Source organism: Coenobita brevimanus, chromosome 21 (assembly GCF_032717465.1).
Source record: "Coenobita brevimanus isolate Jiangsu-jjx chromosome 21, ASM3271746v2, whole genome shotgun sequence".
Classification (NCBI taxonomy): domain Eukaryota; kingdom Metazoa; phylum Arthropoda; class Malacostraca; order Decapoda; family Coenobitidae; genus Coenobita; species Coenobita brevimanus.
In genome coordinates this window covers 37,368,678-37,381,247 of record NC_136974.1, presented here as the reverse complement: position 1 = coordinate 37,381,247, position 12,570 = coordinate 37,368,678, and the positions used below count along the sequence as shown (strand labels likewise).

The window sequence follows — 12,570 nt, the reverse complement described above, 5'->3', positions numbered from 1 at the left end:
ATTATTGCCACTATCTTCACTCTCATTAACATCATTATCACCATCATCTTTACTATCATCATCATTATCATCATCACCATCATTATCATCACCATCATCATCTTCAGATGACATTTTAAGTGAGAATGACTGGCTGCTTGGCTCTGAGTGAGATTATTTAGGCAATAAATCAAACCCTGGTTATAAAATGCTATAGGCCACATCTAGCTGGAGCACCTTAACCCACTAGATCACCAGGCATCCATTTATTTATTGTACATGATTACCATACAACCAAATAAATGGCATCCTGAGCCAGATAATTAAAAACTAATGCACACACCTGTGGTACCCCCTCCATGAACTCCGGTGAGCCGCCAAGAAGGTTGTGCAGCGCGGCAACAGAGCTGACAGTGATGGCGCCAGAGAACCGTGTCAGGATGATGGCAGTGTCAGACCACCACCTCAGGTCAGCAGGGTGGTAGCGCAGCATCTCTATACCAGGTCTGAAGGGCACATGTATAGTCAGTTAAATGTTCCTCTGCTACCCCATGGCATTTATGTCACATTTGGGTCAAGTCAGTCACTCTCCTCCCTGATGCATCATGGGAATAGTACTTTCACCACCTAGGGCTGTTCAAGTAGTCTCATATCTCCTACTATACAGGAGAAAGGGAGGCTGTGCTAAGGCTTCCTTTCTTATTTGTCTGATGTCCCAATAATAAGCTAAAAGTGCCTTAGTTTAGACCTCATCACCTTATATGAAAAAAAAAAATAATGAAGGGTAATGATGATGACTAATGTCAGTCACTGAAAACATAATGCTGAACCTATCTTCTTCTCCTTGCTTATTATTGCTTGGTGAGGGATCATTCCTAATCTTACGTACTTTTTGTACTTATCATTTATTCACACACTCTCTATTAACTGTATCAGTACAAAACTCTTACTACAAGTATTCTTCACAGCAAGGTTACTGTAATCTATGTAAAGATCTCTTCTCTCTTAACTAACCTTTCATAAACTTTGGTCCTTGACTTCACTCCTGGCTGGACTAACGATGTGGGACTGGTTGCATCATGGTCAGGCTGGCTTGCAAGAGACCAGAACTTCTTTTTACGCAGTGAAGGCAACTCCCACAAAGAAAGGCTGCCCGAGGTGTGTAGGGCAGCAATGAGGCGGCCAGAGGGGGATGGGCACAGGTGGAATATTGCGTCATGTTGAGGGGATGACCACCCACCCACCATGCGACGCCACATACCCACACTTGGAGGAAGGTACTCTTCTTCATCAATTGTTGCTACCTGTCATGGTATAGAAAGGGAATGTACAGTCCTAAAAGAGATTACTGTATTTTTTATCCACTGCATTTGCAAACTGAGTTTTCGTTTACTTCCTGCAATCAGGAAGAAACTCTTCTTTGACAACTGTTGCTATCTGTCAAAAGACGCACAGCATACGTGTAAGAATAAACAAGCTACTGTTTTTCTGTCTCTTGCAAATGGAGGAAAGTATTGTTCTTCAACTGCTGCTACTTATCAGGGAATGCAAAGAGAATCACATGATTTCTTATCCTTGGCAATCTATACAAATCACACACACACACACACACACACACACACACACACACACACACACACACACATTCCTCAATACAGTAATTCCATTTCTACTACTATTATTGCAACTTTCCTCGCGGTGATTCATATCATTTCCATATCACATTATTTCTCAACATATCTACTCTACACACTCCAAATATTTTTCTCAGTAATCTCATTTCCATTGCTCTTACTCATTTTCCTCACAGTGCTCCATATCATGTGCAAATCACATTATTTTTCAACCTACCCACTCTACACTATAAACACATATTCCTCCATTAACCTGTTTCCACTACTCTTTCTCTTGCCTTCAATTGGCCTCTGTGTCTTTTGCAAGTCTCATAATTTCTAAGCCTACCCATGTTATGCACCCCAAACGCATTCCTCAATATTCTCAGTTCCAAAGCTCTTAATGTTGGCTCCTGACTGACCTGTTTGTAATATGGGAAGTCATCAAGGAAGCGCCAGAGTGTGATGCCATGACCCAAGCCGTTGTTTTTGAGGCTGCTGTCTGCCATGAACTCACAACACCCAGCAACAATCATCACATTTCTGGCAGACGATGGAGAAAAATCAACAAATGACAATGTAAAGTAAGTCCTTGATATGAGTGTGAAATGAGTTCAGAAACATCACAACTTTACAACTTTTTTCATATGTACAAACAGAGACACAAGTATCTTCCCGGAGTTTGATTAATACACAGTGGAAAAATCAAACCATCTGAAACATGCACTAATAGTCATTGTTTTTTCACTGTATTTCTTCAGTTGCAAATTTTCTTCAGACAGAATAGGGAAGATAGTTGTTTCTTTGACTTTACAATGGGTAAAGAAAAAATGAAACTTGTATATCAGCTGTACAGGATTTTAAGATGGGAAATAGCTTTGTAAATCATTGTGGACTCAACTGCTAAAGATGAAAAACCCAACATATAATAGGGATTTAGTGTACTTACTATAAGAGACTGTATATGCCATGCTATGTTGTTTACCACTACTACTACTACTACTACTACTACTGCTACTACTACTACTACTATTATTACTACTACTATTATTACTACTACTAATACTAATAGCTACTACAATTATTATTATTATTATTATTATTATTGTTAGTTATTATTATTATTATTTTATTATTATTATTATTACTACTGTTGTATTTTTGTTTTGTTTTTTTACCTGTGACAAGCTGCAGCTGAGATGCCACTCGGATACACACTGGCGAAAGAGAAGGTGTGGCTCTCCTGGTAGCCCTCAGTGGGGGAGACAAAATAGCTACGCACCATACCTTTGTAGTCTGTCAGTAAAAGCTCTGCTGCCCTGTAACATGTGAGGCAGAGATGAAATGTGGTTAGACTGGTGAAATGGGTACCATATACTTTAAGTGAGTAAGTGATGAAAGTGAGATGAAATGTGGTATGCAACTGGTGAAAAAGGTACATGTGGGTGAGTGAGGATGGGAGGAGGCAAGATAGGCCAAGAAGAAGATGAACAGACAGAATAAATGACTGGGGAAAAGTATGACTAAGATGAGAGCAAATTGTGTATGGAGACCATGATGTGACTAGGATAAGAAATTATGATATTTGAGAAAGCTATGGAGTAACAAAGTATGCTGATAACACGGTACAAGAAAGTGTGTTTACCGTAAACAATAAGAGGAGCTACAAACTTGTCAAACTCAATAGACTGATGTAATGACGGTTAGACAATGAATTTCTTTAATCATGGTACCTTCAGAGTTCCTCTAATGAGCAGTATCATAAAAATACTATAAGGTGTTTTGTAGAGGAACTTTAAAGGCACCATTTTTCAAAAATTCCATACAGTACCAGTACTCTATCCTCTGATTTCTTGACATCAACTTTGGCACATTCAGAGTTACTTCATGGAGCTCATAAGGTCAAAGGAAAAGAAAGGATGTCAACAGGGATATGAAAAAAGTACTGTATATGTTAGTGGGTCTGAAGGTTAGAGGAGGTCAATTATGTCTATAACAATGTGGATGGATGTGGTAAAATGCCTCCACACATCGAACCTGCAGCCAGTCAACTCACCATTTCATTTTCTGCGTTCGAACATCTGAAAAAACCAGAGCTGCCAAGGCATTGCTGGCATCAACCTGTGGTGCTCCTGAGCGGTACCTGATCAATGAGAGATAAAAATGAAACACAAAAACGGAGAAATAAAAGGAAAAGGGACAATAACCATCATTATCTTCATCCTGACCACTTTTCACTGACAAATGGTGTGGCTAGAAATCACAGATAAAAGTACGTAAACATAAAAGCAGGAAAATTATCAACAGAGTGAAAAATCAAGGAGGTGTTTTCAAGTACGGTATTAGCTATACAACATTATGCTGTGTTAACCTATGGAGTGTGCAATTACCCACCCTAGCAAGTAAAAAATATTGGACTTTTCTTCATCCAAGTTTTGCACCAATGCTGTGATTGATATATGCATAGTTCATATGACAGTGAAGACAAAACATTTTATCAGTCTTCACTTGGGCACAGCAGCATGAACAAGGTTGTGTAAGTGAGTAGGTATCATACCATTAGACAAGGATAACAAGTTGCCGCCCTCCACAGCATTATGAGTGAAACTGGGACAGTGCTGGGTGGTATTGGGATGGGAAGAGAGTTTCTACTATGATTTGCCAATGCACATTTTCCTCAGTTGTGATGATGGACTATGAAGCAAAATTGTTTATGATAGACCTTGTACTCATCTGTATCTGTAGTTCGTACTCCACAAGTTATATCTTAAACAAATTCAGTGGTAGTGTTTACTTAGGTGGGTAGATGGTGAAAAGAGATGTGGCAAGGGTGTTGAAAACCTCGACTGCCCCTGAGCTGTATGCAACGGCCACCATGGAGCAATCCCCGGCCCACGAAACCAGCCGCCACCATGGAAACGGATCCGGGTACACTGAGGATTGGGGTAACGCAATTATAAACAGTTTAAACATGGTTTAAATACCAATCATAAAAGTACAGTGACACCAATAAAACTTGCCTCTTACAATCATTCCTCCAAGAATACCACACAGGTGTATTTGGATGCATGACAAGATGGTTAATGACCAGGTACACTCAACCTTCTCAAATTCAAACATCCTGGGCTTCAGGTGTGATGGAACTTCAGAAAATTTTGAACATTAAAAGTGCAAATTCTTGTATGAAAGCAAATAATGCACATATTTTTGCTTCATTCCAACTACAGGCAGCCTTCCCATTTATATTGGAACCTGTCTCATTTTCAGTTCAAGTTTTGTTAACCACAGGTGCAAAGTGATGAGTAACTGTACAATAAATACACTGCAAAAGGAATACTGAAAGGCTGAAAAGATGTGGGCTAGCACCAGTATAAACCATGTGACAGCAGTCTACTCACATCCAGTGTTCCTTCCAACAACTGAAGCAAAGTCGTCCTTCCTGGCTCTAATCTCTAGTGCTGTCCCCTGCACCACTGCCACCACCGCACCCTCTCCACCCACACCCAGCTGCCATTCACACCGACCCTCAACCACTCTGTGCAGCAAATTTTGAAAAAATAAAATAAAATAAATAAGAAATAGAAGAAAAATAACAACAACAAAAACCGAAGAAATTCAAGCTGTTGTTGTAAATGTATTGGACTACACAACACAAGACAGTTCAGTCAGGAACTCAAAGAAATCTTTAGCTGATGTTAAGCTGAAGGATTGTCTGTTTTGACAGTGAGGGTGCCTGACACAAGTACCATACTGTACTGTATGTGTGTTACGGTGTGGGTGGAATAAAGGTAAAATAAAGTCTCCAGAATTATCAAAACAAACTGTATATACCCCACAATGCTTCTTCTGGGAAAGTGGAAGACACGTGATGCTGTAGCTATCTGGACACAGACCATCAACTTAATTCATGACATTATACATGCAGGCAGTGTTTACAGATAGGACAAGGGTAAAACACTAAATTAAAGAACCATCATCCAGGTAACTGCACTACATACCCATTCAACCATCATCTCAACATTATCATATCAGTTTGTAACTACTGTATCTAAGAAATTTTACTTTAAAATAATATTCACATTGGCAGAATCTATAAAAGGAAAAACACTAAGTACAGGAATCAATGACAAGACCACACAAATCAGTTCACTCATAAAGTCTTCAAATTCTGGTCAAATTATTTATCTATCAACCAATTTACCTCTATCTATCTATCTACAGCATGTCACCTTAATTCTGGTGATGGTCACCACACAAACATATCACCTCCATATCACCCTGTCCTCCAAAATCAAGATACCCTCCCACTAACTCCTACTCCCCTCATTCACATACAGTACAGCAGATAAAGGCATCTGTCCCTCTCCAGCATCATTATCCAGCACTAAACTTACTTAGCAAGAGTGAGTGATACGGGTGATGCTGCAGTGACATAGGCCCAGAGCGATGACGCCAGCGCCCAGATGTTGGCCGGTGTCTGTGTCAATGTGCGGTAAAAGAAGTTGCCACCCAGGCTGATTACCCCACCACCCTGACAAAAGATGACATGAGCACAGGTTATGGTCAGCTGAACTGATTAGGTTCTTCTGCTACTTACTTCATTCATTCATTGCCAGACGCCATGTATCCCAAACGGGGTGCCCAAGGGCTTAGAGTTAATAGTTTTACAGGGAGGGGCACTAATCCTCCACCAACCCCACTTGACACGTAGGGAGAACGTTATGCCAACAGCATCTGGTGTTCCCAGGCGGTCACCCATCCAAGTACTAACCAGACCCAAATGTACATTTACTAACCAGTAGTACAAAGCACATTATTAAAACACTTACTCCATGCTATATCCAGCAAATCCTTTTCATAATCCAATCACAATATACTATACTCTTATTTTATTTTTCATTTCACCAAACCTGTAAAATTCATCTTCCTTGCCCAAAGCAGCTATGAAACAGAGATAACACTAAATGACAGAAAAAGCCAGAGTCAACAGTTATGCTACTTACAACCAATTCTGGCTCTAGTGACCATTCTGCATGCACCAGCAATTCATACAATATGTTCTTTTCCTCTTCACTTTTTGATAGTGCCATGATCAGCTGTCATTGATCTCATCGCCATGCACGGTTAAGCAGAATTCGACTATCTTGTTTCATGGAGGTCACTATATTCTAAATTGTAATGTATTATAAACCAATCCCCCGTTAATTTGACATGCCAGTAAAACACACTGGTTGCTCATAGTCGAAAATTCACTTAGATGAAAGGAAACTGTCCAAACTTTTATTGGTCCTGAATGTGAGATTATTTCTTGTAGAGCAACCTGCTGGGGTAAATAAACAAATCATGGTACTTGTTAAATACCATTAAAGCCGTATTAAATACCACTAAACAGTGCCTCGTGATGGAAAAATAAGTCCTGAATGTTACTGGCTTCTCATTTAGCTTTTCATGAAATAATCCTTTTCAGACTGGTACATACGTCAAATGCGCGGAATATTTAAGTCAAAGATCTCAAAGATCATACGCTTCACGCTACCTAGCCATAATCGCTGATAAATATTCTGCTCCAGCTAATGTAAGAGAAAACGCTAGTATGTACCAGTGAAGGACATGTATAAAACAAATGAACAAATAAATGTGGTGAAGAGAGAGAGAGAGAGAGGGAGAGAGAGACGGCGTGGTGCCACATTGGTGGGTGTTTTGGCCATCACTCACCGAACCCATACGACCCACTGATAAGCGATGTCATCATTTAGGTTGGGGCTAATGGTACTATGCAATGATGCTACTTTTCTCTCCTGTATGTAACATATCTTATAAATTCCTGTATTTTATAACATCCTGTACTATAGCTACCGGTAATATTTGCTAAGGTTTGTGGCTACACCCAGTTACAACCAGTGACAATGTATTTGCTGAAGGTGTGTGGCAAGACCCACCACGTTTTTGTTGTATAAGTAATCTGCATACCTGTACAACAATAAATATTTCAATTTAATTCACCTCCGTTTTTCAAAGACTTCAAAGATTTATCGAGGGGCAATCCCGGTCGACCCCTTTCGAGGCATGCGAGATACAGAATTAGGGATATACAGGGTGGTGCAAAAGTAGGTTGACAGTATTATGTTTTATTATGTTTGTAAAAGTCTTATGTTATGTAAAACTCTTATGTGAATGTCAGTGTGGCTGACAGACTCCAGGAATGTGTCAGTGGTGAAGGCGGACACTTTGAACACTTACGAGACTAAAAGTGTGTCTTTTGTGTTGGAATAAATGGTAAATGTCAACCTACTTTTGCACCACCCTGTATTTGTATAAAACTATAAAAAATAATACTCATAATCTTTCCAAGACCATAGTATAATAACATGATGTGTAGACACTGATCATAGTTTAGACAAGAGGTACACTACATTACCACTGAGTGTCAGAAATTTATAGTATGGAAAAATGACCTACCCAGGAAATTCTTATTATCTCCAAGCGCCTAATCACCCTCAAAAGATATGGCTGGACATGTCGTTTGGTCATGCTTAAATCAATCGCAAAGGAAGAGGTGCTGCGAAGAAAACGGGACTCAGAAACGCGTCGGAAAATTGACAGATAATATTAAACACAATAAACTTAAATAAATCGCAAAGGAAGAGGTGCTACGAAGAAAACGGGACTCTGAAATGCCTATGGAAAGTTGGGAAAATCCGTGCATAGCGTCAGTCTATCCCAGGCCGGCGTGGGGGAAGGGCGTGTGAAGAGGAAAGACTGACAGAGCTCCATGGGATGCCGTACCAATTATACCTGTGACCACTTAATTAGAACTATGGCCCCTTAATTACACCTGTGGCCCCTTAATTACACCTGTGACCTCTTGATTACACCTGTGACCATTTAATTACACCCGTGACCCCTTAATTACACCTTTAACCTTTTAATTACACCTGTGACCCCTTAATTATACCTGTGACCCCTAATTGATGGTTACGAGACAGGTGCTACTCGGCTTTAATGGTGAACGACCACTAGGACGGCGAGATGTATGTGAGTAGAGTTTATTATTATTATTATTATTATTATTATTATTATTATTATTTCGAAGATTACTTGGTGTTTAGGAAATTTCCAGAAGGATGATGATGATGATGAGGATGATAGTGATGATAATGATGATGATGATGATAGTAATGAAGATAAAGATGATAATGATGATGATGGTGATGAAGACAAAGATGATGATAGTGAAGATGATGAATTCATTAATATTGGACGGTGAGTATCTTTTTTTTTTTTTTTTTTAAAGAACAAGCATTATGGTTCTTTATAATTACAGAAACTTGGCTTATTAAGAAAGAAAAGGTAGGTAGAGTCGCCCACCATCCACTCACTTGATGTGCTGCCTTCACGTGCCTCTGACTGATAAGGCAAACAATTTAGCGTAACTCAGGGAACCACTGACGACGCTGGGTGGCAACCATATAACCAGCTGGAGGGACACTGGTTCAGTGGGCTAAAGCTTTCCAAATGGATGTGGCTAAGTGGGGAGTTTACTGGTCACATAATGCCACTCAGGGTAGAGAAACTGGTCACTCGTTCAATTTATCTTTTCATGGGGCAATAAAAGCAAGACGAGGAGTGGGAGGAAGGGAGGGAAGAAGGAAGGAAGGAGGGAGGGAGGAAGGAAGGAAGGGGGGGAAGAAGTAAGGGAGGGAGCACAGTGTAGGTGTGTGTGAAGAAAGAATACAAGCCACCGCAGAAGAAAAAAATAATCAGCTTAAAACTAATTAATTGGGGTAATATTTTAGAAGGACTGTTATTGGTTGTGAGGCCCCGTGTACACTAATAATACACACACATGTAGACCCAGGAGTCCATGTAGGGCCGAAACTGTTGTATATCTTCAGGAAACGCACACACACACACACACACACACACACACACACACACACACACACACACACACACACACACACACACACACACACACACATCCCCTCTCACTCCCCCTCCACCTCCCTCCTCCTCCTCCTCATCATCATCATCATCATCATCATCATCATCATCATGCCATTGCTCCATCCCTCCTCCCCCTCCTCCTCCTCCTGTACCTTTCAGCGTTCCCTCTGGCGAAGTTCCAGGAGCCTAGCCTCAGGCCCTTACACTTCTACTAGGGAAAGTTACTTGGCGCACACACACACACACACACACACACACACACACACACACACACACAGAAGAGGGAAAGGAAGGTGAGAGGGGAGAGAAGTGAGGGAATGGAGGGAGAAATAGGAGAGAGTTGAGGGGGAGGGGAAGGAGAGAAAGGGAGAAGGGGAAAGGTGAAAGGAAGAGAAAGGGATGAGGGGAGAGGAGGGAAGGGGAGGGGGAAGGGGAGGGAAAGAGGGGAGGGGAAAGGAAGACAGGAGGAGAAGGGAGAGGAAGGGAAGAGGCAAGAGGGGAGGAGAGGGGAGAGAGAAGGTAAGGGAAGAGGGGAGGGAAGGGGGGCAGGGGAGGGAAAGGCGACAAAAACAAGGGAAGGGGAAATGAAATGAGGGAGATGAGGGAGAGGAGGGGAGAGATGAGGGGAGGGGAAGGTAAGAAGAGGAAGGGAAGAGAGGAAATGGGAGAGGGGCAGGAAAAAGCACAATATTATTAGCTTAAGAGAGAAAGTAGGCCTATATTTTTCAGGATTAGTGTGTGTGTGTGTGTGTGTGTGTGTGTGTGTGTGTGTGTGTGTGTGTGTGTGTGTGTGTGTGTGTGTGTGTGTGTGTGTACGCGTTATTGAGGGTGAAAACAGTCCCGGTGGCTTACTGACCATATGGCGTGCACACACACACACACACACACACACACACACACACACACACACACACACACACACACACACACACACACACACACACACACACAAACGGAGAAAGCTCATGGGGGTAATTTTGGGTACACACGCGTACATGAAGAAAATAACAGTTACACATCTAGCCTACACAGTCCTACTCTCTCTCTCTCTCTCTCTCTCTCTCTCTCTTCAGTAGGGCCCCGAAGCTAGTCTATCTCAGTACCGTAGGGTAGATAAGAGTTGATTTAAGGATAAGTATCCCGGTCTACACTTCTTTATGGCCTAAATTATTTTTTTTTAAATCTCGAAAGGGGTGGCAACAAACAAATCGCCTCCATGTCGCCCTGCCCCCTGCCATTCCGCTGCCCTCTCCCAAACCCACACACCCCTCTCTCACATACCTCCACTGCTGAACCTTAGGGAACGGGCTCTGAAATCTATGGCCGGAGTTACACACGGGTAAAAAAATACGTAACGAACAATACATAATTTTGTTGTGTATATTATTGTGGGTGTGACAGAAAGAGTTGGGAGCTATACACTTAGGTGGTTTGGCCATGGGGAGAGGATGGAGAGTGAGAGACTAACGAGGAGAGTGTATGTGAGTGAGGCGGAGGGAGGGGAGAAGGAGGGGGAGACTGAGGATGAGATGGAGGGATGGAGTGGAGAGGTATATGAGAGAGGGGGATGTAAATTAGGGGGAGGGCAGCGTAATGCCAGGGGACAGGACGACATGGGGGAGATTTGTTTGTGGCTGCTTCTCACGGGATTACGGCGTCTGGCTGTAGATAGATCGACAGATAATATGTTACTGTTGCCGGAAATGGGTGAGAGAGAATTTACCCTTCTGTTTCCTTCCTGTTACACAAAGTAGCATTTCTCTGGCCGTGGATGAGTCTGTGATGTGCTGCGTCAGGGAGAAAGCACACGGAGATGCACTAACTCCAGGGGCCCATACTTTTTAGCACTGCGCCCCCCTTTGGTCAGGACTGTATTCATGATCCCCCCTCCCACCCCTCTGACGCCTATACAAAAATGTTTTTATCTGTTCCATATGGATGCTTAAGATGCTAGATGGCAACACTACAGTATATGTGGTTGTTCGAAATGACGCTTGTGAAGTTTTCCTGTCAAAGTTTCTTATTCATACATATCTTTGGGAATACCCTGTATGGATTTGAATGGCCTATGTTGAACTTTCATTACCCCTTGACCCCCTTAACAATCTTAAACCAGGGAGGCGCACCCCCCAGGTCGGGAAACGCTGCGTAAGTTTAACGTAGACACAGGGGAATAATAGGCAAGAAAAGAAATGAAAAGAATAAAAGAAAAAGGAAGAAAAAGGAGAGAAGTGAGGGTCTAATATGTAAAATAAATCGCCGAGGGAGAGGCTTCGCGAAATCTCCAAATGCAACGTAAATATGGGCGATTTGTAATAACCAAGAGAAGGGGAAACTCTGGAATTTATAACTAGGCGGAAATGGCTGACTGTGTGTGTGTGTGTGTGTGTGTGTGTGTGTGTGTGTGTGTGTGTGTGTGTGTGTGTGTGTGCTAATATTTACGACTCTGCTGACTTTCTCTGACCAGTTGTCGTATTGTTATTGCTATTGTTCTTGCGTAATGTCACCAAACGCATTCACTTTCCTGCCTCAACATTAATTACTCCACATGACATTAAGAAAATAAAATAAAAATAGTGTTTGCTTCAGTTCATCGTCCAAACCAAAAAATAACATAATAACAACAACACAAAATTAAAATGAAAACAAAACCAGTTATTTTTTTCCTCCGTTTTCTTTTTGGCGGGAAATGTGGGGTGGAGGGATTTCAAGGATAAGCTTAATTATTTTTTTTTTCTTAAACATTTTCTTTCTTGTTACTGTCTTTCACCATACCTTTACACACACACACACACACACACACACACACACACACACACACAGCTGTTACCACTTTCTACCAATCAATATACACACAGCCTACTTACACTGAGAATCCTGCTGTTGCCGCGAGACATTATCATCAAGCGTGGAATTGATGAAGAGATTATTATTATTATTATTATTATTATTATTATTATTAATCATCATCATCATCATCAGTCATCCTCATCATCATCATTATTATTATTATTATTATTATTATTATTAT

The 12,570-nt window shown here is 41.3% G+C and overlaps 1 protein-coding gene across 1 annotated transcript in view; it reads right to left on the bottom strand.

The window, feature by feature from the left end:
* Positions 1 to 6,682, bottom strand: part of LOC145392217 (NBAS subunit of NRZ tethering complex-like) — a 96,214-nt gene extending 89,532 nt beyond the window's left edge. Inside the window, exons 1-9 of the mRNA XM_080266669.1 lie at positions 6,596 to 6,682; positions 5,987 to 6,123; positions 4,991 to 5,127; positions 4,387 to 4,525; positions 3,649 to 3,735; positions 2,771 to 2,911; positions 2,015 to 2,135; positions 994 to 1,283; positions 323 to 485 (exon numbers count right to left, since the gene is read on the bottom strand). Of these exons, the coding sequence (XP_080122795.1) occupies positions 323 to 485; positions 994 to 1,283; positions 2,015 to 2,135; positions 2,771 to 2,911; positions 3,649 to 3,735; positions 4,387 to 4,525; positions 4,991 to 5,127; positions 5,987 to 6,123; positions 6,596 to 6,682 (1,302 nt within the window). The remainder of the gene's footprint in view (positions 1 to 322; positions 486 to 993; positions 1,284 to 2,014; positions 2,136 to 2,770; positions 2,912 to 3,648; positions 3,736 to 4,386; positions 4,526 to 4,990; positions 5,128 to 5,986; positions 6,124 to 6,595) is intronic.
* Positions 6,683 to 12,570: the final 5,888 nt, after the last annotated feature.